Genomic DNA, 26217 nt, shown 5'->3' with positions numbered 1-26217 from the left:
ATATGACTCTCCTGCTGTCAAATCAAGACCAATCAGAAAAGAGCCACGTTCTCCTTTGGTTCACGCCCACACACTGCCAAAACTCACGCCTACACACTGCCAAAACTCACGCCCACACACTGCCAAAAGTCATACTTTCGAGCGAGCAGATAAAGTTTTCGCAAGAGCGTATGATAAATTTGAGCGAGCAGACCAAGTTTTCGCGAGTGGCAGGGCAAACCCACCACGGCCCACCAAGCGGGATAGCCTGGTCGACTCTTGATTTATATTTAACAACAGATATTATGAGTAGCCAAGAGCAGCCTCAACAACAAATAAAATAAAATCACCTCTGCTTTAGCAACAATACTCTCCCAAAACCACAATTAGCAATGACTCCGAGTGATCTGACAGGACAGTCAGGACTAAAAGCATTCAGAAGCCCATTTGCCTATGTGCTAATGGAGCATATTGCTGGAAACATCGGCCTAGAAACAACTGTTTTCCTGCATCAATGCAGAATATCAACAGCACACGATGAATACAACGGTTGTCAGTGATTGCCTCCGCTTCAGTCTGAAGAGAAAGCGCTAGAATGCTTACACACACACACACACACACACACACACACACACACACACACACACACACACACTCCATCTGCAATATTGTAGCCCATCTCATTCGTCCTCCTCCTCGCTACACAGGGATCCCTACTGTGTCGGTTGAATTGGATATGATGGTTAGTGCCTAGTGTGTTGAAGACAAACTGGTTTGTGTAGGTGTGTGCGTGTGTGTGTGTGTGTGTGTGTGTGTGTGTGTGTGTGTGTGTGTGTGTGTATGTAGACAGGAAACTGAGAGTATATAGCACATCCATGGTTTCCCAGACTATGGGATGTTCACGGGGGCCACGCACATTGGGCACATCAGGCTGCTATCTAAAGATGCGGAGATGGACACTCATGCATTCAGTGTGGCCTGTTGAGGAGCGAATACAAAGAGGTGATCGTGGCTGTACTGGAGAACATGCCTGAATAACCACACAAAGAGACTCATCTGCCGCCGATGAATAAATCAAACGCTCGCAGTCACCTTGAGAAAAATCCTAAATGTCAACATCATAGAAAAATTCACAACTCTCTTTTAACACCAGGGAGAAAAAAAAACATCACACATACATACACACATACAGACACACACACTTGTGGGCCGTCAAACATAATTTGATATAAACACACGTGCACAAACACACACACACTCACACACACACACACACACAAGCCCAAATGTGTTATGGTGAGACAGACACAGAGATGTACTTTGCAGTTTGTACATCACTCCGATTTCACACATGTTAAACAGAACACACACACAGAGACACACGCACACACACACACACACACACACACACACACACACACAATTTTGGTCTCCAACATGGTGCTTCACAAACGTTGACGCCTGTCGCTTCTGTGCTCTGTCTTTCCGGGAGCAAATAATGCAAATAATGGCAGAATCCTTATGCATATTCAGGACACCACAGAGGCATGATGGGAAGCAGTAGCGGGTGCCAGACCACAGACGAGCGGAGAGCAGCACAGACCGAGAGAACAGAAGGAGCTGTCAGAGAGAGAGAGAGAGGGAGGGAGAGAGAGAGAGAGAGAGGGAGAGAGAGGGAGAGAGAGAGGGGGAGAGAGATGGAGAGAGAGGGGGAGGGGGAAAGGGAGAGGGAGGGAGAGAGAGAGGGGGAGAGGGATATGGAGAGGAGGAGAGAGAGAGGGAGAGGGAGAGAGAGAGAGGGGGAGAGGGAGAGAGCGATAAAGCTGGAAAGACAGAGAGGGCAACAGGAGGGGAAAGGCAGAGGAAGAAAGAGAGTGGTAGACTGCTGAGAGGGCAAGAGTAAGGGAGAGGGTGAGAGAGAGAAAAGAGAGAGAGAGAGAGAGAGAGAGAAAAGGAGAAGAGAGAAGCCGAGAGGCTAGAAGTCAAGTTGACACTAAACCTGCTCTTTTCGAGGCCCCGCTGACTCAATTATCCTGGCAATACTAATAATGCTGAGGTCTGGCAGCGTCAGCACGCCGCTCAGCAGAGCTGGCACCACCACCACACAGGCCAGAGACGCGTCGCACCGCCTCACCCCGGGCCGGGCACCGAGTACTGGGCACCGGGCACCGCAAGGCTGGGGCGCTTTCACCTACTTGGACTCCTCGACCATCTTGAGTTGAAATTGCACCTGTGACACTAGTGTCACCAACACACACACACACACACACACACACACACACACACACACACACACACACACACACACACACACACACACACACACACACACACACACACACACATTCACAGACAGATTACAACTGCCCACACACAGGCACAGACACACAAACTCACATGTTTGCTGACACACCACACATACTCCACCTGCAGAAACAAACACACACACAGAGAGAACCTCCAGCTACTTGCACTCACACACACACACACATACACACACACACACACACACACACACACACACACACACACACACACACACACACACACACACACACACACACACACACACACACAGTGAGAGATAATGTCAGGGCCAAGCTGAGCATGTCTGAGGAGTTGACCCTTTAAGAGGATTCCTTCACTCCAGACCATTAAAGCCAGTCCCCCATACTACATTCTTAGCAACTCTTCATATTACATAAGGGATTACAGATACTAGAGCTACTTATCTAGCCACCGCCGATGCTAAATCACCACCTCGTTCCCAGACAAACCCGACTACCGGTGACCTTTTGGGATCAAACTTTCTCCCGAAATGAAAACATGTTCATGTTTGCCATTCTCACTAAAAGAGCAGAGTATAAATATCAATCAGAGTGATGGTTTAAAAGGGCACGTATGAGGAGATTACTGTTCCATGAGTAAATTCCACTGCATCTGGTTCCTTAGGCTTGCCTCAGGGAGCCTCCCTGAGTCAGGTCAAATGGCTGGATTGGTTCTACAGGAGAAGCACCACTGGGCGTAAAAACGGGCAGAATATGGCACATGGCCCAATGCGAAACGGGGGATTCTACACCCGTTGGATGACGTGGTAGTACAGCACCTCAAGTTAGCGCACTGAGAGATGGAGTGGTAATTAAAGGGCAACAGCCTCAGAGGTGTCCTGTTATATGAACATACTGGACGAGCTGGAGGCAAATAACTCCACGACGGCAAGCGAACACAAGTCAATTTTGTCATTGATATCGGTGTGACCCAGGATGAAACAGGTCAATGAAAGTGTAGTAAGGTAAACAACAATATGTGAAGTGTATACTTTATTATATGTAGTGCATACTTTCAGCCAAAGGAGGAACATTATACCTTACGTCCCGTCTCATGTCATTGCATGATGTGGCTTTAACTTCTCAAAATGATCAGCATCATCCAACACACTTGGAATCAGTGCCTGAAGTGAAATATTTCCACTGTGTGACTGCTGCTGTTCATGAAACACTATGATGGCAGGAGTCACTCTCCTTAAAATGATCTACTATAATTAATATTTGTTTCCAGGATCTTAATTAAAGCAGCAATAAGTAGTTCTGTTCCAAAACTAGCAAGCGAACTACCTAAAAGACATGCAAAAACCTTGCAAACACCACCAACAGCCCAGTTGGCACTGAGAGGCTTGCCATCACACTAACTGGTGTCTTTTGGCAGATTAGCTGGCTATGAAAGCTTTTCTTCCATTTTTGCAGGGTGTTCCAGCCTGGAACACAGAACTACATAGTGCATATCCTGGATGGCTAGTGGGAAAGATATGGGTGTTTATCCGTCCTTTGCATGAATATATGCTATCACAATGAATCTGAGGATGGTACCAAAACTAGTTGCCTATAAAACCATGCCTCAAAAAGTGTCAAATTGTTGCATAGTGTTCCTTTAATGAAGGGTTTTCAGAGAATCAGCTTTCACCGGAGCTTTCAGATCTTCTCCATCACTTTCAATGTTTGCCAGCCAAACACAAAGATTCCAGGAAAATATCAATTCTGAGACAAAGACATTATGCATTTTAAAATAGATAGTCTGGTAGCAAATCTAATTGGATTTTGGCTTTCCTGGGACTGAAGCGGCCTACTTAAAGCTACCTGCCTGGTTGATATTTTTATTTTGTTATTACGACTTCCTACTTGAACAGGAGCTATTGAGGGAAATTTAAATTGGGCCTCATCCTATGATTCATTATTCCAAAGTAAGCCTGAAGTAGGCTGTACAGAATTCACCATATTTTTTTGACAATAGTGATAAAGAAGAACATCTGCAAGAAATGTGCTCATGATTATCTACTGTTTGCTCCGTATTCAATGTTCCTGAGGCTCAAAATAAAATTACAGACGGGGGCCTTGAAGACAGCTTTCTTAGAAAAACCACCTCAACATATACGATGCTTAACATCACTGAGAAGAAAGGACAAGAACAATGTAGTACCTTTTAGCTGCTTTAGCATGATAACTTACATGAGCTTCAAACATGAATTCTCAGACAGTCACACAATGTTGATTGTCAATACTAACAGGAAGAAACGAATGAGCTGGAAGCACATGGCGCATTGATGAGCCATTTCTCAAGCAGTCAGATGAGACAGAAAACAAGATGGAGACAGAGATGCGTGGTGCACGCAGTCTCCTTAAACAGGAGGAAAAAGGAGGTGTTGTCCTCATTAGCGTATGTGTGGCGTTGTGCACATGCTCCATCCATCTCTGGAGATCAGCGTTCATGATAATTGACCATGAAAGAAAGCAATCAGTGTTATGTAAGCAGAGGAACAACCCCCACCCCCCCCCACCCAGTCACTCTTCTGCGGCTCCCCTCACGCTACCAGTGGAGGACGAGGGACTTGGGAGGCACTGGTCAGAATGACTGCAGGAAAAATGTGAGCTGAAAGTGAAAAGGTTTGCCTGGTGGTGATGTTAGACGCAGGTTTGTATGTTTCAGTAACGGTTCACGGAGAAGAGTGGTCTGTTAAAGAGAGAGAAAGAGAGGGGGGGAGAGGGAGAGATGGGAACATGCAGCAATTCCACTTTCACATGCAAATATCTGTTTTTGTTTTGTTTTTGTTGTTGTTGTTCGCGCTTTCACTTTTTAATGGCTTTGACTTGCTATTTTCTGCTTTCACTATGCAAATGTGAGTATTCTGTGTTGAAAGTGATGCTGTTCGTGGTGACCACCGTGACTGTCACATCAACACTGATTGTAACACTTCTGGTAATGAGAAATGGCAGCATCTATGTGCTGCTAAATCTCTCTATTCCCCTCACTCTCTATGCCAGTCTCCCTCTCTTTCTCTCCCTCTCTCTCTCCTCACTCTGTAAATAGGTTTATTTATTTTTTAAATACATGGTTTTAAAAGTCAAAGTCTCTCTCGCTCCAGGACTTTGTATATATATATTTTTTTAAATACCACCCCCCCCCCCCCTCAGTAGCAGGGCTGGGGGGTGTTGCTGGGGGGTCTTAAGTGCTGCTAATGTTTGTAAATACTCTCATCGGCAGCGCCTTCATCATCCAGAGCAAACACAGCCATGATGGATCCAATCAGCTCCTCAAACACAACTATACTTAAAGGGCTGCATAGGGGAATGAGGCCTGAAGGTTATTATCAACTCCCTCTGGAACTCTTTTGCTTTCTCCATCGCTTTTTTCTAGCTTCAAATCAGCTCAGAGCAGTCTTTCAGACAGAGAGGTTTCATGCATCAGACTAAATCCTTGACCTCTCTTATAGTGAAAATAGTGCTCTACAGACGCTTACGGACCAAACAGTTCTGGGGACTCATTGAGAGGAACTACCCACTACGTAACATCCACACCGCCAGTAGGAACGCTGAATTAATGTAATGTGAACATTAACAGAGCGCTCACACAACTGGGAAAAAGAAACTAAGATGGCAGACCAAACTCCATACATGGCTGTGTTTGTGTATATAACTTGTGTATAACTGTGTGGCCTTTTTCCCTCTGATTTTTTTTAAAGTAGAACAAAAAAGGGGGTATTAACTCTGACAGTTCTAAAAACTATGAAAAAGTTCCTCCGGTCTGAAAGTACATCATGACTGCAGAGTCCATTTATAGGTGGTATCTCAGATGGCATAGACTTTCTCCCAAAACCCTTCAAAAATCCATGCTGCCTAGAGCACTGTCAAAATCCCTCCCAGATAGTCTCGCTTTTCCTAAGGGCAAAGTGTATATTCAAGGCGCATATTCTGATAGCACTTACAGGGCATTTAAGATTGCTAACCTTTGCCCTTTGAACTTTGAACCCTGTGTTTCCACGTTCAAGGCATTACATGCATCACTGACCCAGGGCGAACATCAAAAAGAGGACCTGTCCTCTGTTCTGGGATCAGAGGCAGGGAGCGAGGTGGCCCCTACATCCTGCTGTTCCACACACGCAGGCATCTGATCAAGGAAGGGGGTCTGGAGCTCCTAGGAGCACTCCTGCTAATTAATCACAACACACAGAGAAGAGAGAGAGACAGAAAGAGAGAGAGAGAAAGGAACAGAGAGAGAGAAAGAGAGATCAAAAGTGAGAGAGAGTGAGAAAGGAGAGAGAGAAGAAAGGAGAGAGAAAAGGAGAGAGAGAGAGAGCAGCCAACTGGGGCACGGTAGTAAAACGGGGAGCTGCACGGAACACGCTGTCTGCAAACTCACGGTGACGAGCGTAACGGCAAATACCAAAGATGTAGGTCACTCGTGAATGGATCCATTTTGAATTACTATAAACCTCTGGTCAAGTGGGATGTGGAAATGTTCAGGGAAGCGGTAATTATTATTGAGATTGGGGCACAAACAACTTCCTATTGCGTTCAGTCTCTGTACAATTAGCACAACAGCCACCATAACTATACCTACTGTGATATCTTACACGGATAACTCTGACTAGTATTTTCAGTGACTTGCAAGTGAATGATTCCAATAACACCATCTAAATGTCTTGTCTCTCAAGGGTAAACAACACTCCTGTCCTCCACTGATGTAAACCCAGGGACCAGATTAACAGCAGAATACTTAATGTACATCAGATACGTGACAGACACACCCGCTGATCTGCTGTCAATGGAGATGCAAATGGATTTTTCGGCAGGCGGAAGGTTGACAGCAGGAGAGGTCACACACAGAGGGACGCTGGATGCCAGCTACGCCACGCCATGCCACGCCACGCCACGCCACGCAGAACAAGCAGGTTAGTCATCATGCCACCCAGCATGCAAGTGGGCACAGAAGTCAAGGAGAGAAACACACTTTCTCTCCATCCATCTCTCTCTTCTCATCGCACCTCTCTCCTTCTCTCTGTCCATCTATCTCTCTTTCTACCTCCCTCTCTCTCTCTCTTGCATGCACTCACATGCACACACACACAATGTGGTCTATCTCTCTCTCTCTCTCTCTCTCTCTTACACACACTCAGACACGCACACTAAGGTCCATCTCTCTCTTCCCCCTCTCTCTCTCTCCTTCTCTCACTTCTGTTCTACCCCTCCATCCATCCACACATTGATCCATCTGTCCAGACCTCCATCTAGAGACCCCGCTAATGATAGCTAAGTGAGCCCAGAGCAGCTACTCTGAACACTGTGGGCCTCAGCTGCCGTCGTCACCTTGTTTGCAGTCTGCACACAGGTTGAAAATCATGCACCCTTCTGCATGCCTAATCAGGCTCGTCACCAAGAGTCCTGGTCGCGTAACGGAGAGCCCCAATACCACACAAGGCAACCTGAGAGGCTTTCGGCGTTTCTGTTGACGTGTCTGGCATCAGTGCGTGTTTTCGGAATGCCCTGGTGAAGGGCTTTATAAGCAAACTGTGTGTCAATCGTTTGAATAACATCAAGGCTGTGAGACTTTCAGTCGACACACTAAGCCAGTGCATATACTGTGGCATTAACTTTAACTGTACCACGCTCTCCTCATTCAAACTGGAAGCTGTCATTAGCCATTGTTGTGGGTTTCGGAGTTACGTAATGTAGTGTCTCTGAGAGGCTCTTTATGCTGAGATGATGTGTGTGTGTGTGTGTGTGTGTGTGTGTGTGTGTGTGTGTGTGTGTGTGTGTGTGTGTGTGTGCGTTTGTGCATGTGTGTGTGTGTCTGTGAGTGTGTGTGAGTGGGGGGGGGGGCAGAGTGCTCCTGCAACTACACGCACCCTGCCGCAGTGTGAGTTGGAGAGCCTCTGGGGTCTTTGTTTGCTGTTAATTCCCTTTTGTTGTCAGACGAAGGGTCAGTTTGAAGAACTGTTCAACACACATACAAACTGGTAATTCATACAGAAAGAAGCACACACACACACACACACACACACAAACTGGTTATTCATAGAGAAGCATGTATACACACAAGCACTGTTACACCACACACCCTCACACTCATACACACACTGAGTATGTGTGCAGTGTGTGTGTGTATCAGCAGCTGAGCCGGTGGATGTGCGATGTGATCGATGATGGTGTGAAAGGTCCGCACTGGCGTTCCAAGGCCGCGTGTGTGTACAGGGATTTACAGGGATTTACCGCAGATCAGATAGGAGCCGCGCACCACTTAGTGGAGATCGGCACCACCGCCGCCGCTGTCCACGCTTCCCCTGTGTGCGCGACAAACAACCCGTCCTTGATCCCGGTGCTCATGGAGATGACCCGCCAGTGCCTCTGCTCTCCACGCCAAAGCCCCCGTTTCATCTACCGCAGAGCCCCCCCCCCCCCCCCCCCACCTCTCCAAAGCTGCTCTTCTGATGGCTAATGAATTGGTTTAGGATTGACGTCAACACTCGCATGTCCACACACATTCAACACACACACACACTCGTAACCCTCACATACCACACACACACACACACACGTAACCCTCAAATACCACACACACACACACACACATAACCCTCATATATTACACACACACACACAGAGAAATGTTACTGATCACTTCTGGGAAGTTGCGTTAGCTGTGCACTGAATCAAATCTCCTCCATTCCTTTGATCGTATTCACTGACGCCCAGCATTCACACGTTCCCTTTGTGTTCTCTCCCATCCTGTCAATAAGCCGTGTAGAGATGTAGAGCGCTATATGGATCTCAGCCTTCATCATACAATAAACAACAGAAGTGGCTCATGCCTCCACACCCATGTGCTTTGGACTGTTTGAAGACGCCAGTGCCATTCCCCTTTAACCCTGAATCTAGGGTTAGAAGTTGTGTGTGCAGACACATACATTCGTGTGAAAAGGCACACATACGCACATAAGCACACACACACACACACACACACACAAACACACTTGTTTCCATCACCCACAAAAAGGTGCTCTAGAAATGGTGTCAGCTCGTCGGTAGAAATTCTCACCAAAATGGCGGCTCGCTTTGAGGGAGAATAGAAATTCAGACATCCCCCCCCCCCTCCCAGCACACACGGAGTCGGAGTGGCAGAGGTATCAGGTGTGGGAGTCAGAGGGGGGTGAGTGAAATATCACCCGTAAAGGGCCCGGCTCTCAGCCTCCTGTCAAACATCCTCAAATCTGAGAGAAAGGGAGAGAGAGAGAGAGAGACGAGGGCCAAGTGTAAGTGGGAACAAAAATGAGAGTGAATGTGAGAGGAACAGACAGAGGGAGAAAGAGAGAGAGAAAGAGAGAGAGGAGGGAGAGCAAGAGAGAGAGAGAGAGAGAGAGAGAGAGAGAAGGAGGGAGAGCAAGAGAGAGGAGGGAGAAAAAAGAGAGAAACTGCTTTTTCTGCCAGGTGAGAGCATTTTCCGCACTCAAGCGTTCATGACCTTCCATCTTCTCCTGGGCTTAACATAATCATTTCTTCCCCAGGCCTGATGAGACGCACTTAAGACTTATTACACTCACGCGCTGATACCCTTTCCTCCCCCGACCACTCGGCCACGGAGGAGAGCTGATTATCCGCGCCCCCCGATGCCAGGCCAGGCCAGGCCACCCAGCTGGACCGGCAACATCGCCGAAAGTGCCACTCACTTAGCCTGAAACAAACTATGTACCCCCCCTTTCTCTCTCTCTCTTTTCTCTATCTTTCCCTCTCTCTCTCTATTCTCTATTTGTCCCTCTCACTCTCTTCCTCTTCATCTATGGATCCCTATCTCCCCTTTTTCTGTGTCTATCTGTACATCTCCTCATCGTCTCTCTATCTCTGTGTCTCTCTACCTGTCTCTATGCATTTTGCCTAAAGAGAAAGGTGATCCTTACCAAACAAGTGGGAAGCACACAATGCCATTTATATTTAATTGAAGCTTTTATCCAAAGTGACTCAGAATACAGTCCTGACACACATTTGTGTCAGCGCTAGTGAATCAAAGAGCTAGTGACCTTAGTATTCTTACACCATGCTCCACTACTGAGCTCCAGCTTAATACAAAACCAAGGCCAGTGTGGTTTCACCCACGCTACGCTAAAAGCAGGTTACTGTGACTTTAAATTGAGACCATTAGCGACACTCTCCTTTACTCTAATGGCGACGCGGTCTGAATTCGAAGGGCGTAAAAATGAGGGCGTCGGATTGAAGGAGGCAAAAAGAAAGAAAGGAAGGAAAAAAAGTGACCATAAATCGTGAAGCATCCTCATGAGGACAAGTCTCACGGAGTCTTGTCTCTCGGCGGACTCCCCCGGACTCGTCCAGTGTCGAAATGTCCCGCGGTCGTTAATTACCACAGCGCCTTGTCTAAATGAATATTTAAGAAGAGGTTAATGAGGGCGGAGCAGGGACAGAGAGAGAAAGAAAGAGGGAGAGGGAAGGAAAGAGAGAGAGAGTGGAAGAGATGGGGGTAAGAGGGAGGGAGAGAAATGGGAGCAGGAAAGGAAAGGAGAGAAAGTCGCAGAGAGAAGGAGAGATAACGAGGGAAAGAAGGAGAAAGGGAGGAAGAAAAGGTTGGAGAGGGGAAGAGAGAGGGAGAGGGGAGGGGGCTTGTTCTGGAGGATTTATGCGGGCCCCAGAGCCCTACCGCAGAGACACAGCATGTTGGGCTGCAGCCTGGGATTCAGGAAAGGCGACAGAGACACAATGGCCATGGATAGAACCTGTGAGCCTACCTCATCGCTCTTGGGCACAGCTAGATGATGGTGTGTGTGTGTGTGTGGGTGTGGGTGTGTGTGTGTGTGTGTGCATGTGTGAGTGTGTGAGTGTGTGAGTGTTTGTGTGTGGGTGTGGGTGTGGGTGTGGGTGTGTGCATGTGTGAGTGTGTGAGTGTTTGTGTGAGTGTGTGTGTGTGTGTGTGTGTGTGTGTGTGTGTGTGTGTGTGTGTGTGAGTTGGAGTGTGTGTGTGTGTGAGTGTGCGAGTGTGCGAGTGGTGTGTATGTGTGTGTGAGTGTGTGTGTGTGTGTGTGTGTGTGTGTGTGTGTGTTGCTGCATGTGTCTGTGCGTGCATGTGTGTGTGTATTTATTTATTTATGTTTGTTTGAAGCACACAAGTCCCTTTGTGTGTGTGTGTGTGTGTGTGTGTGTGTGTGTGTGTGTGTGTGTTTGTTCTAGATTGTCAGTTAGATATACGCAAAGGATTTGATCAACATGAACAAATCAAACAAGTATTGTGTGTGTATAGGCAATCCTGTGAGAGAGAAAAATGCATTTGTAACCTGTGCACAAAAGCCCTTTGAATCCCAGCATGCATTAGAAGAATGCTACATTATATTAGCTGACTAGCTGTTGGCTGAGTGAAGAGCCTAAAGCACACAGCTGAGCTACCAAACATCCAGTTTGTATTGTATTGTTTAAATCATGATCAGGATCAATGCACTTTCAATTGGCCCCAAAATGTTCACTACAGCTGATTTAAGGTTCCAATCTAACTGGGAGGGAAACTCCAATTTAAAGTGTAATTCGGTTTCATGTTGGTAGCCAGCCGCCCGGAGCTTTCACTTTCTAGGACTCGCTAGCATTCAACATTTCCAAAGCCCGAGGGTCCATTTGTGAGAGAAGTGCTCTTTGCACTTTCGATGAAAAAAGAAGAACATTGGTGGGAAAAACCCTAAAGTGGCCTCTTTCACAAAGTCATGGCAAAGCCCGTGCTAACAAGGATTCGATTTGCAATGCTGGCTTGCTCAGACACTGATGTTTTCTGTGGTGTGGACATTTCCATTAGACAACCAGCGCAAACTAGGTCTCCTTTTTCAGGACTATTTATTAACGTTTACTAACAGGTCAGGTCAGGTCAGGCTCATTAATGTTTATTTATGAAGAGAACCGACATACATGGGTCTTTGCAAGAATCTCCAAACATAATTATTGAAAAGCATTATGTTATGTGACAATGTTGATGACGACAAATTCAAAGAATGTTTTTAATGGGACTTTACTTTACGTTCAGTAAACTGCAAGCTTAGCATAGCCTAACTAACTATGCCTTAGTTAGGTCCAGTGAAACAATGTATTCATTTCTGATTGGGCAAGAGGCATTCCATGACTGGGGATAATCCTGGCACAACCTCACTCTGACGTTTTACCACTAGGAGCCTCATCATTCTGCGTTTGATATATATATATAGATATCTATATATTATATACTTGAACCGTTGAATTGTGTAACATCAAACTTCCATTCTTTCAAATCGAGAGAGCAGAATGGCAGGCAGCTACTTTTTTAACGTTACATTTGACAGCTTCTGAGTGAGGAAAGGGAGCAAATGGAGTAGGGGGAATGTTCAAATTCACATGTAACCTGAAGACAGGTGGGTGTACAAATTACGCCGAAAACTATTCACACTTCTAACACTTTCATATGAAAGCCAGTGACATCAAGATGGCTGCTATTGACGGGGTAAGAGGAAATGCCAAATTTGGACCAGCTTTATCACAAGTAACACAGACAGAGTCATGAGTCATATAATCAACCGTCCCACAGTCCAATGTGAATTTAAGGGAACACTTCCACACCCAACATACAGAGTGAATGTGAATGTGGCAGAGCCAGGCTATGAAGATTGCCTTTGGTTTCTTATTGTCACACATCTCTATGTGAGAATAGTCAGTGTCCACAGAAGCCACTTTGACGCGCTCTGCAGTCAGACCCAGGGGCTGCGGCGATGGTGTGATGCACTCTGACCCAGGGGCTGCGGCGATGGTGTGATGCACTCTGTTTCGGTGCCGTCGCCGCCTGCCCACCAGCGGAAACTACGGCTGCATCCACAGAGCCAGTGGAATTCGTCTTCAGTCCTTCCCTTGAGTGGCACGAGCACTCAGCAGATTTCTCCCTTCCTCTCGTGACAAACGCTTTTCTTTCACAATTCATCTCAGTTCCGAAACCCTGTCAAACAGATTGTCTGCTGTCTGATCAAAAACACATTACAGATCTCTCCACTTTTTTTTTTTTTTCAAACGGCTCTGACGCCGCCAAGACACCACGCGGCTAAAAGCATCACTCAAGCAGGCCTGGGCAGCGGTGATGGCTGTTGTTGGCACGGAGCGAACGTTTCTTCGGAATAAAATTAATTTGAGAAACTACCAGAGGAGGCTTCTATCGCAAGAGATTAGCCAGATTGGCGGCAACCCTGAGCACAGAGAATCGCTGAGTGTATATATATAGTGTATGAAAGTTGTGGGGGAATCTGCCGAGAGTCACATGAGAAGATGCCGCCCTTTTTTTCTTTTTTTCCTCTTTTTTTTTGCTACGAAGGAAGGAAATTGGCAAAGCGAGCAAAGTAAGAGGATTAGATATGTAAGCTATTGTATGTGAGTGGAGCGGAAGCTGTGAGTATCTGCAGGCACCCGTCCATGAAGCATAATGATGCAGTGATTGTGTATGCTTTGCTCATCTCCAACAGGCACTGGGGGGAAGGTGGGCGAGGATGCCCTCCTGATTGGTGCGTTCGCTTGGGGGTGGGCTTGTCTCTATGCCATGGTTAGCCAGCGTTTCAACCCCCCTCTTATTTCATCAACTCATCATTCACAACTCTTTTGAAATACACACCCGAGACCTTTCACATGTAGCTGGAGTGATAAGGCCCTTAATGTGGCCAAAAGGGCTCTCTTATAATCACATATATACGAAATCCCAGAGAACAATCACAAGAGTGTCTCTAGGCATTAGCAGCGATGTTCCTGTAAAAGTCCAGCACCTCGTGTGTCTCTTATGAATGCAGATCATCTCTCGTGGCTGGAAGAAGCAAACACTAGGCAGATGAACTGATGATGAACTACAATACCTATATGTGTGGGGGCCAGAATGTTTCTGTGTGCACTTTTATCTACACATGTGCATGCATATGTATGTGCATGCCTGCAACTTTCTGTGTGTGTGTGTGTGTGTGTGTGTGTGTATGTGTCTTTGTTCCACTGAGTATCAGTGACCATTTGTGTGGTCTGTCTGTCTGCCAGTGTGTGCAAGTGTGAATGTGTGTCTGTTCAAGGTGAAAGAAACATAGGAGACAGAGACATTGTGAGTTTACGTGTACAGTCTGTGTGTGTGTGTGTGTGTGTGTGTGTGTGTGTGTGTGTGTGTGTGCGCCATTTCTGGCAGGTAACCCACCTGAGTGTGAACTGCTCGACTGTGGCCGCCGTACTCATGCTGATCTGGAAGCCGACTGTCTGGCCCTGCTTCACTGGGCTCGGCGGCACGGCGATCTCCACGTTATCATCCAGCCTGAGGCGGCTGCCGCTCGCCTTCACCTCTTCCCCGCCCAGCACCACCCGGCCCAGTGGCTGGGCGTTTTGCAGGGCCTCATTTTGGCTCAGACCACCCCCATAGCCCCGGCTCGGGCTCTTCCCCCGGTCTTTGGGCGCGGGGCATTCGCGTCCAGCGCCCTCTGCGGGTAGGATGGAGTAGTACAGCTCCACGCTGGGCGGCGCAGCCTCCTGGGTCCTCCTGCGGGGGCTCTGCGCCGGGGTGAACCAGCTGGTCGGGAGCTCCAGCGCTGCGACACAGATCCCCAGGCTGCCTTCCAGCCGGCACTGGGCCGCGAGAGGCACCTCACCAGGCTCGCGCTGGGCCAGCAGCCTGACGCAGGGCAACCGGATCTCCTCCTCCTCCTCCGCCATGTCCCACCGGCGGCCCGCCAGATAGAAGAGCACCTGGAGCCACGGCCGCTCAGGCGGCACTCTGCGTGCCACCACGTGCGCCCGCACCTTCCAGGCCGGCGTGACGTGAGCGGGCGACGGGAGCAGCGGGGACCCCGGGGCCGAGCCCTGGAGGAGCTCAACGGGGACGGGAGCCTCGGCCGTGAGGTTGGCGTAGCTGCAGTTGATGGAGAGCGCGCCCGATGGCCCCACTGCCTCGGGCAGGTGGATGTAGAGGGGCTCGCTGCGGGTCTGCAGGCTGCCGTTGCGCATGGCCTCCTGGCCGGCCTCGCGGAGGAAGAAGGAGGACTCGGCGCCCTGGAGCTGGCAGGAAACTGGGAGGTACGTCGGCAGGGCGGAGGAAAACTTGGGCGCCGCCTCCACGCCTCCTCGACACTCCACTGCTGCTAGGAGAGAGTGAGGAGAGAGAGAAAGAGAGAGAGAGAGAAAGAGAAAAAGAGAAAGAAGGGAGCTTATATTACTGTCAGTTCTGCTTAGCATTTCATACCCACTCTCTACCGCACCCACTTCTACCGTACTCTACAAGTACTTTTTCTGAACCCACGTTGTTACTTCAGTGGCCTCGGTTTCTTTGTGTGTGTGTGTGTGTTTGTGTGTGTGCGTACCATGACTCACTACAGCCCAAACTCTTAACATTGCAGTATTCAGTAAGATCATAATCTGTGTCTTAAAACAGGACAGAGCCCGGCCACCAATCCATGCTGAGAGTGCTTTAAGCCTCCTCCTCTGCTCTGCCCAATCCCAGGGCTACACCTGACTGTCTGGCCCGTGATTAGGTAGGTGAGCTGGGGCAGTGGCAGCTGTGGGTGGAGGGGTAGAAGGGTGGTTGCAGCCCAGCACGGTTGAAGCAGATGTTTGTGATAACGGCTGGAGCGATTAAAAATAAAAACACTCCACCCACACCCCCAGACCCTCTCTCACTCCATCCACCCATCCCCCTTTCACCCTGTCCCTGGCCCTGATACAGACTGACGAGAGAGAGGAAAATAGAGTGAGAGAGAGAGAGAGACAGCGACAGAGAGAGTGGGGAAGATAATGAAAGAGGGAGAGAGAGAGAGAGAGAGAGAGGGGGTCCATCTGGACAGGACAGGGCCAGGGGCCAGAGTGGGGCAGGGGGGGGGGGGGTCAGCTAAGGGGTGAGGGAGATGCCAGTTATTAGCTCACACATGAGCTCCTTCCATCATCACACACACATGCACACACACACACACACACACACACACAGACAAACTCATGCACACACACACACACACACACACACATCGTACATGAACACACACATTCTGTGCCCTGTTATATAACCAGGAGGAAGAATCTCTGCCACAGACATACACAAACTCAAATCATATATCATGCCAAACCTGCTGTTCAAATTACAGGTCAAACTAACATTTTTCTCAGTTCAAAAACAACATACACTGACACAGGCCCGCGAAAGTGGACATCTACGTTGGCTAGGACTCAAAACAGGCCCGTACACAGACACTTTAACACATCCGGGGTCATCCGGGGTCATGATACAGTAGGTTAATTCAGACCCATAACATGCTAAGTGGAAGCAGCTGATGGCCGCATGTTCCATCCATGCCACCGAGCCGGCCACCTGCTCTGCTAATGCACATCAGGCGCCATGCTGCAGCGGAGGACTGGAAAAGGGATCAGCCCTGTGTTTGGGGGGTGTCAGCGTGATTATATACACACACCTGTGACAGCTGAGGCAATTCAGTGCAGAAATGGCTTCTGAAAGTCACAATGCCCCCTACAAAGTACAAACTTTTCCCAAATGGCGGCAGGTGGGGGGGGGTTAGGGTCTGCATTTCTGAATACCACACACCAGGCAAGAGTCTCGCCACCATTCGTACACACCTTGTGTATCACAGAGGCCGGTTTCCGATTCTTAGCTGGGCTTCCAGTGTCTGTGAGTTTGGTGAGGGGGGGGGCGTCTGACTGAGTGGATGTGTGAAAATATAATGAAGATTCTGGGAGGTGCTGCCTTCCCTGATGTGAGTCTTAAAATGTGTAATAATCTCCCCAGAGGCACCTGGGATCCCATCAGCTATTCATCCAACATGCCGCCCACACACACACACAATACCCCCCCACCCTCCCCAAAATGGAAAGCCCTCAGTGTAGTCATGAGAAGCTGTTCCCACCCCTCCTATGTAGCCTGGAATGCATGGGAGTGAATGTGTGTGTGTGTGTGTGTGTGTGTGTGTGTGTGTGTGTGTGTGTGTGTGTGTGTGTGTGAGACACACTGAGAGGTGAAAGGAGACTAAGGGGCTACCAGGGAAAACACCCCTCTGCGGGGAGAAGGATGGAGCCTTTGGAGTCCCAGCCGTCGTGTTTCCATTAGCACCCATCACACGACAAACCAATTACAATAAAGCCAAGCCCTCAAACCGTGGCAGACTCCGGAGATGAACGCAGAGAAAAATATAAAATAAATAAACCCCTTTAGTTAAAGCCCCCCCCGGGGGAGGCGATATTGAAGCGACGTGTAATAAAATAAGCAAGGGACGGCAGTGAATGGCAACGCGGGGCGGGCAGGGACATCAATCTGTGACAAAAGGCCAGTTCTTTATTGAGCATTCAGGGCTGGGCGAAAAGGACCATAATTCTGCACAAACACAAAAAAAAAACACATCCAGCATCTGATTTGTTTTTGGCTGCCCAACCCCAAGGTTTTTCTCCCCCTGAAATGAACACGAGGTAAGCTTCCACACCGGCTCGTTCTCCGTCTCACAAAGAGGAGGTGGAAGGGAAAACACATTCAGAGTTACAAAGAACTGGGTGTGTTTTTCAAGCAGGTTAAGGCTGAGGGCAGTCACTGGAAACACTAAGATATTTAGCTCATACAGGTTGTCTGATGGAAACCCTACATAGCTGACTCAAACCACATCATCCATCTACTTCAACGCTGACCTGAGTCCATTTAAGCAATGAATTTATCTACTGTAAGATCAAGTGAGACACATTTGATGCTCTGATCGTGTTAATTTGGATTGATGAGCATCTGGTGCAGAGTTTCTACCCTCCCTCCCTCTCTCTCTCCCTCCCTCTCGGTCTCATGAGTTCTGTGGCTTTTGTCCTTCTGGCTCTTCTTCTCCTCAGCATCTGTCTGGATCTCAGAAAAAAAAAAAAAAAACATGACCTTGCACCAGTTCAAAGCTGCATCAACCCTTCCAGCACACTCTCAGGGGCCCCGGGTTGTGATTAACGGCCTTCTGTGAGTGTCTGCTCACTGCGGAGGCCCAGCACACACTGAGCACCTCTACTCTGACACACACACACACACACACACACTCACACTCACACAGAAAAAGCTGAAAATCTCTCTCTAACACACACACACACAGACACCTGAAAGTACCTCACCTCTTCCTCTCTTTTTCTCTCTTTCTCAAACTGTCCATGTTCTGTGCAACTAGCAGACCACAGCATGGCTCCCACAGGTCTCATTAACCCCTGTGCTCAAAATCACACACACACACACACATTCTTACAATTTCACAAAAACACACACATGTAACAAACCACAACATTCATAACAGTATTCACAAAGGTCTCACAACCCTTACCCAGGACAGGACACACACACACACACACACACACACACACACACACACACACACAGACACACACATAGCTACTACAACCACCTTTCTTGACCACCTCTGATGATGAAATCAGAAACAAAAGCCCCTGACAGAGACTCCAGCCGGCCCGACCCTGGCCAACCCCGCCGTGCACGTCCGTGGCCAACTTCTGCCCGCTCACGAGTCCCTCCGCACCGGCCGAGAGATGGACACGTCAGGTTAATCGTCCCTGACCCTCCCACTGAGGGATGGGCCCCATTTCCTGTGCCGGGGCGTTTCGGGTGACCTCTGACCCCGTCGGTAATGGAGGGACCGGTTGTTTTCTCACAGCAATCTGTCAAAATGAGCCCCCTGTTATCTGCAAACATGTCCTCAGCTAATGCCCCTACTGTTAGGCAGCTTCCCACCAATATTTAATTGGGCTGAATTAAAGGGAACAGGAAAATCACTCCTTTCATTATCTTCCACTTAGATGACACTTGAGTCAAACTATCAGGGGGAAATGTTTTGAATAGCCTCCACCTTCAGTGAGACCTCACTTTGTTCTTTTTAATGCCTTCAGGTTCATATTTTCTTTGCTGTTAGGTACTCTAAACTCTACTCAAGTTCTTAATTAATTTATGCCTTTGTGTGGGTTGCATCATTTTTTTTTAGCTATATTTCATTTCACTTAGTTTCATTTAGTCTACTGTGTATATTCATTTGCTCTTTTATATCTGCATTTCATTAGAACACTTTGGCCTGTGTGTGTGTGAATCAATTTGAGATGCTTACTGGATTTATACAAATGTTGTGTGTATCACACAGAGCAGTACTGTGACATCTTTAGTTCCATCACGATAGGGTAAGAGTTAAAGGATGTCGTCACCACAGGAAATCAGTTGAATAAAAAGGTGGCCATTTACTTTATTCCCCAGACTCCTTTCCAATCAGAATCACTTTGGCTAAACTGCATGCCAACTAGCATGTCATGTGTAATGTAGAGTATCCATCTCTCTCTCCCTCTCTATCACACACACACACACACACACACACACACACTTGGGTGCGGAGTGATTAGCCTGTTTATTCACTTTAGCTGGGCTCTTGATGAGCATGTCATCATGACACATTACTCAAACACAAGGGAGTGTTGTGTATGTGTGTGTATATGTGTGTGTGTGTGTGTGTGTGTGTGTGTGTGTGTGTGTGTGTGTGTGTGCGTGTGTCTGCGCATGTGTGCCTGGATCCAGCAGTTGCCTCATCGACTGCTAAAATTTGTAGAAGGTCAAGTAGAACCACAGACAGATGGAATAGGATAGAGCATAGATTGCATAGGATGTGCCCTATGCAATAGCACACTGCAGGTAGGATGGGAATGATATATTTATCAAAACAGGACGCATTCACAGACTTAAAATGCCAAGGTCTGGGTGGTCAAAATGATTGCCGTTGGTTGCCGATGGCTATCAATAGAAATGGATATGGCAGCTTTATCACAGCGTTGCAGACTGCATTCAAATGATAATGAAATGTCATACAAACACATAAATATGCATGGAGATGTCAGGGTCGCCGCCTCAGGTGCAGAAGAGGTCGGCCTGCAACTCAGGCAACTAGAGACAGAGGCCCAAGATGATCATAAAACTTCAGAGGCTAATCTGCTGCTCGACACGCTTTCTCAGTGCGAGGTGAGCCTTTCACATAAGCCCCTCCCATATGCCCCCTCCCACATTAGCTCCGCCCATATTAGCTCCTCCTACCTTAGCTCCTCTCAATAGATTTGTTGATGCTTCCTAACAACAACAGAAACAACTTAAAAAAAACAGAGTCGGCTAAGATACAAAAGAAACAACCTTGGCAGCCTGGCACTAACTATGTGACTGTCCTGAACCTGGCACGAGCTGGCAAGCCTGGCACGGGTTCTCTGGCAGCAAGACACGGAGCCCTTTTGGGTGGGGGGGGTGGAGAGGGGGGAGGGGACCAGATGTAGGCAGTGTAGACAGAGCCAAGTCGCCCGGGCCGCTCCTGTTCACCACACTCGTCTAAAAAAGGAGGGAGGGGAGGTAGAGGCAGTGGGAGAGAGAGAGAGAGAGAGAGAGAGAAAGAGAGAGAGAGAGACAGACAGACAGACTGACAGAGAGGGAGAGTGGAAAATTGTCTGTGATAACCTGGAGGTCTCATGGCGCTTGGAGCTTTGATGCTTTGATCGACTAAATCTTAGGCACATTGATCCGGAGCCCAATTTAACATTTAGGAATCGATTAAAATTTGCTGTGCAAACACACTTAAGGACATCCATCAAGGAGGGTGGCTGGCATCATTAGGGATTTACGCCCACGACGGCGAGTCCTGCCAAGTCTGGAGTCCCTTCTGCCTCGGCCGGCTCCCCTATTGTTCAAGGCTTTTAGAGAGAGCCTCCCAGTCTCGATAGCAACACGCGTGAATATCAAACATTCCACATGGAGGGAGGTGAGCTCCGGAAATCACTGTAAAGGCATCCAAAAAAAAGATCTTCAGACCTATTGTTAAAGATGTATTGAATCAGGGAGCATTTTAAGAAAGACCAGAGATGGCTATTTTTAAGAGTTTGGGGGATTCATAATATCAAGGCTTCCATTTAGATGGATTGCCAAACTCATAGCCTTAATGGATATCACTGTAAAAATACTGTCTTTGACCAATCGCTTCTTAACAATAAAGTGTGACAACACTACAAGTTTCCAGTCTACTGGGACAAGGATTTCTGCCCGTCAGCCTCCGCATACCACAAACAATGACAATCAGTTACAATGCTGCAAAGGCTGAAAGTGCTGACCCAGACTTTGAACAGAGAGTGAGTGAATATGACTGTAGCCTTGAGCATAACATCTGAAGAGCATCAGCAAATACCAGTGTGATTCATCGATACTTATTCTGGAACGCAGCAGCACGCCAATGCGCATTACGCATGTGGAGATTGCACTGCGTTTGCGTATTCTTGAAGTCCTGGCCATGAACCTGAGGTGACGGGCCACATGTGAAACTTGTCAATGCGACTGCCAGAGAGTGACAGCCAGGTGAAAAGCAGAGAGGGGGGGCCTCTGTGGCATCCAGGTAACAACTCTGTCTCACACACAAAAATTGACACACTTAAACACACACATACACACAAAAAAGCACATGCATACACACATTCACTCACTCTCTCTCACACACACACGCGCACACACACACACACACACACACACAGACAGACACACACACACACACACTCACACAGGACCCGGCCTTCCAGTGGTCAGAAGGGTGTGAAAAGCAATTTAAGATTGACGATGTCCTGCTGCTACTGCAGGTTGGTTCCCGTAGCACAGGGAGCTTAGGAGAAAGGGCCACAACTCCCGACAACATAACCCAAGCCGTCTCTCACCACCAGCCCTTCCTCAGCAGGAGGAAGAGAAGAATAACTTTTGCTCCCAAGTTTGAAGAAACTTTGCTCCCAAGTTTGAAGAAAGTCGCAGTAGCAGTCGCAGCAGTAGCAGTCGCAGTAGCAGCAGCAGTAGCAGTCGCAGCAGTAGCAGTAGCAGCAGTAGCAATAGCAGTCGCAGAAGTAGCAGTCGCAGTAGCAATCGCAGCAGCCGTAGCAGTCGCAGCAGTAGTCACAGCAGCAGTCGCAGTCGCAGTCGCAGCAGAAGCAGCAGTAGCAATCGCAGCAGCAGTAACAGTCGCAGCAGCAGCAGCAGCAGTAGCAGTCGCAGCAGCAACAGTGGCCATGGTGGTGGCAGTGGCAACAGCAGTTAGAGGCGAGCGCACTTGTAACAGACGAGGGCAACTCCAGCAGCACTTGAAAGGGTCAAGTGAAAAATTACTCGTGACATCTCGGCAGGTCCCCCACCACCCCAGGCTCCCTGTTATGACTGTGTGTCTTTGTGCAAAGTCAGTCAGAAAAAATACTTGTGCAGCCTAGCGGGGCCAGTCAGTGATATGGCTGATCCCACGCTGGCAGCCTCGGACAGAGGCACAGACTAGTAGCACAGAAGCAGTCCTCCTGAATTATATAATTTAGTCTAAATTATACATATCACAATTCAAGCAGGGCATTTTTTACTTCTCAGACTAGAGTTTGCGTCTTCAAGTATATCGTAGCTGCTGTTTCTTGCATTTGTTCAGATACTATTATTCAAAGTGACTCAGGGAGAATATGTCACTACCGGTGAGTGTATTTATATGGGGAAAAACTCCCATGTCCTTGACGCTACTAGCATCTGCCCTTACCGGCTAACAGGACAGATCTCGTATTAGCAGCAGGTCGGCTTGTGATAATAGTCCCCATTAGGAGCAGGAGTGAAGGACACGCTGAAGTGGCATATGCTCTTTAGCGGAGCCACAGAAAGAGTCGGACACACTCCAGCCTCTTTCTGTCTCTCTCTCTCTCTCTCTCTCTCTCTCTCTCTCTCTTTCACTCTCCCTCAGGCGAGTCGAGGCGAGGCGAGGCAGTCACACGCATCAGCCAGAGCGCCTCGGGGAGCCGTTCCGCCTCAGACTCTTTTAAAGAGCCCCCGACAAGAGGAGTGAGATGGGTAGTACTTGTTGGAGAAGAACAGTAATTCACAAACCTATCAATCACAACAGTCAGCACGGCTCTCCAGACAAAACGAGCTACAGCAGAGAGACAAGTTCAATTACTTTCTAAATGCTGATGAATTTCATGCCTGGCCCATTGAAACAAATACACGTCAAGAGGTATTCTCCCCTTAAAAGATTTCTTTTTTTTTCTCCTACTGGAATGCATCAGTGAAACCTAGCTATTTTATCTGTGCTACTTTTGTTGAAATGTTAATCCAATAGATTTTCTCATTTCTTTGGACCACATTCCATTCTTCCAAGGTATTACTCATCTGCCAATATCAGAATTGATCAGGGGAAGCTTTTATCAGTCTGTCTGAAAACGGAAAACACAAAGGTAATCCTCAGAGAAATACACTTACCCTCCTTAACATGCCTCATTACTTTAACATGGAAATACATAAACCATCGCAATACAGGAACCTGAATAACCACACAGTGCACTACCTCATATCTATTGCATATGTGCATTTATCTAAAAAAGATCGTTTAGACCTTCTTCCCACATCATCTAGAGTCTAGATAGGTGGCAAACTGACCACTTTAGGCACTGATAGTGCCGTATTATGTTGGCAGCTGCTAGGCTACTTCCATTTTAACATCTATGCTCGGTGCTATTTATGTTGATAATAGATTGCAGCCACAGATTTAAATCATTATTTCAATTATTTGAATCATTATGTTGACCTATTTGAACCTATTTATTTGAACTAATAAATAAATAACTATTTTAATTATCCCTAGCTGAGTGGTCTTGTTTGCATGTTTCATCACTTGTTTTGAGTTCTTCTGGTTTTATTTCCTTGCTTGTTTGCTGTGCACAAATAGGCCTAGGCCTACTGCAATTAAGTTCCTTTGTTTCAAAACTCTTTTGGACTAAAAATGCTCTGTGTGGTTTTATGTTGTTTTCTGGTGCACAATACAAATTGTATGCAATATCTAGAGTTAGATTTTCTTGTATTCATTTCTAGGCCTCCACCTGTAGCAGGTGCTGATGTTGCTTTTTGTGACACATAACAATCACTTATTAATTAGAATGGATTATAGATTCAATTAGCCTAAATATTATAGATTAGCTAAAATAAGCGGGGTGTCTGTTGGGCCCCGACCTGTTACAAATACGAAAAGTTGGGCCTCGGAGTCGAAAAGGTTGGGAACCTCTGATCTAGACTGAAGTGAAACCCAAGTATTGTTTTTAGAGAACCCATGGTATTGCCATGGCTAAACCTGAGAAGGTCTACAGCCAACATCATAGACTCCACACCAAATTCACTGCCAGAAACATTATGGCCATACTTTTATCATACATCAATAGAAAGCTTCCTCAGAGATAGATGTTCGGCCATACTCTCCATAGCAGCTGAGCTATGGAGGGCTAAGAAGGGAGCAAGATGGAAGATAGAAACACTAGCAGATGTGTTGATGGTGGATGTGGGGGGGACAGAAATGGGGGTGGGAATATGGGGGCCAGTGAGCAGAGACTGGCCCAGCTGTTGACGCAGCCAACGGCCGGTGGCGACTCCTGAGAGGACACTCTTCTGCTCGGGCACCCTCTGGTGCCCCTAGGCTCCTGTCGCAGCCACTGCAGAGGTGCCGAGGCCGATGCACCATGACACGACATCACAGGCACACGATCTGCTGCATCCTCTTGCCCCGCGGTCATCCCCGACACCCTGACATACCCTCTGCCAACACATGCCAACGCTAACTAAGAACTCAAACAACACTCCCTCGTATTAGCAGGTTGGATGCTAACGATGTTAACAGCTGCATCAGCAAGTGTTGTCTACAGGTTCTCAGCTGACACTGAATAGCTTCCAAAAACATTTCCACTCTACCAGATGGAACCATCGGTGGAACACATGGAACTGCCACTGTGGAGCCTCTGGTTCCATATCAGATTTTTGTCATATGTCCTCTGTTGTCTGGATTCTACCCTTTGCACCTGACATGTATAATTATTTGGGGAAATGGATGTGATGCAATTGCTGTGGACATGATGGATGCAGTAGTAATCATGTAGAGTACGGTCACTGGCTAAAAACACAAACAACAATTTGCTGACAGGCTAATGCCTGGTCATGTTGTTTAGTGATATTTTCACCACCAGTGGTTTGTTTCTATGTGTCAGAACAACATTGCTGACAAAACAAACAAACAAACAAAAACCAGATATAGTTAGCTTGTCAGCTAGGTAGCCAGTGGAATGTAGAACATGTTTAAACCATTAAATTATACTACTGTATAAGTTAATATGAAGTCAAACTCTGCAAGGTTATTTTGTTTTATGGTTAGCCTACATGGTATTGCCTCATATAAATCTGAAAGAAAAGAGACATATCCTTATATATAAAATTGGCTAATGTCCAACCAATTCTGCTGCTATAGACAAGATGATAAAATCATCATTTTGCTGTTTTTCCTGTATTTCATTTGGTAAAAAGTTGAATTGCCCCCCACCCTTCCCCCCAAATCATCCAGCATTTAATTTTACATATATTTTACATATACAGGCTACCTTTGCTGCTTTTTAAATAGCATACATTCTTACGACCTTACAAGTCGTCCTTGCAGATGCTAAATGCTAACTGTCCAGTTGCACTCAGCTGAGAAACTGACATCAGCACACACCCACGCTTGAACAGACATACACCGTGACACACGTGTATTCTCCCGGTTCCTCCGCACTGGTGGAGGTTGCTTCCAGTGCATGGGTAGAAATAACACGCCGCGTGCATGACCACATGCACGGGCTGTGATTAATTATTGAGCTACTACAGGAGGGTGGAAACACGAGGGGTGTTCTCATTCATGCAGCAGAGCACGATAATAGTCCCAGGAACACGCTGAAGGCTTCTCGGGGGGGGGGGGGGGGGGGGGGGTGCTCCATGGGAAACACCGCTTATAATAAGCCAGAGGCTGCCCATGCAAGCTGCACTCTTATGGGAAATGTTCAGCGACTGAAATGAGCCTGGGCTAAATCAACAGTAATGGGGTTTTTTTTTGTAACCACCTCA

The 26217-nt window shown here is 47.5% G+C and overlaps 1 protein-coding gene across 2 annotated transcripts in view; it reads right to left on the bottom strand.

Annotated features, from left to right (window-relative positions):
* The window catches only part of si:dkey-215k6.1 (transmembrane protein 132C), a 163373-nt gene that overhangs the window by 94987 nt on the left and 42169 nt on the right, over positions 1-26217 (bottom strand). The window contains exon 2 of one of the 2 annotated variants that reach the window (XM_012815851.3): positions 14473-15406. In XM_012815851.3, coding sequence (XP_012671305.2) covers positions 14473-15406 — 934 coding nt within the window. The remainder of the gene's footprint in view (positions 1-14472; positions 15407-26217) is intronic. The other variant, XM_031570300.2, reaches the window with a different exon arrangement.

This window comes from Clupea harengus, chromosome 7, assembly GCF_900700415.2.
Source record: "Clupea harengus chromosome 7, Ch_v2.0.2, whole genome shotgun sequence".
Taxonomy (NCBI): Eukaryota; Metazoa; Chordata; class Actinopteri; order Clupeiformes; family Clupeidae; genus Clupea; species Clupea harengus.
This window is presented reverse-complemented; position numbering and strand designations above follow the sequence as displayed.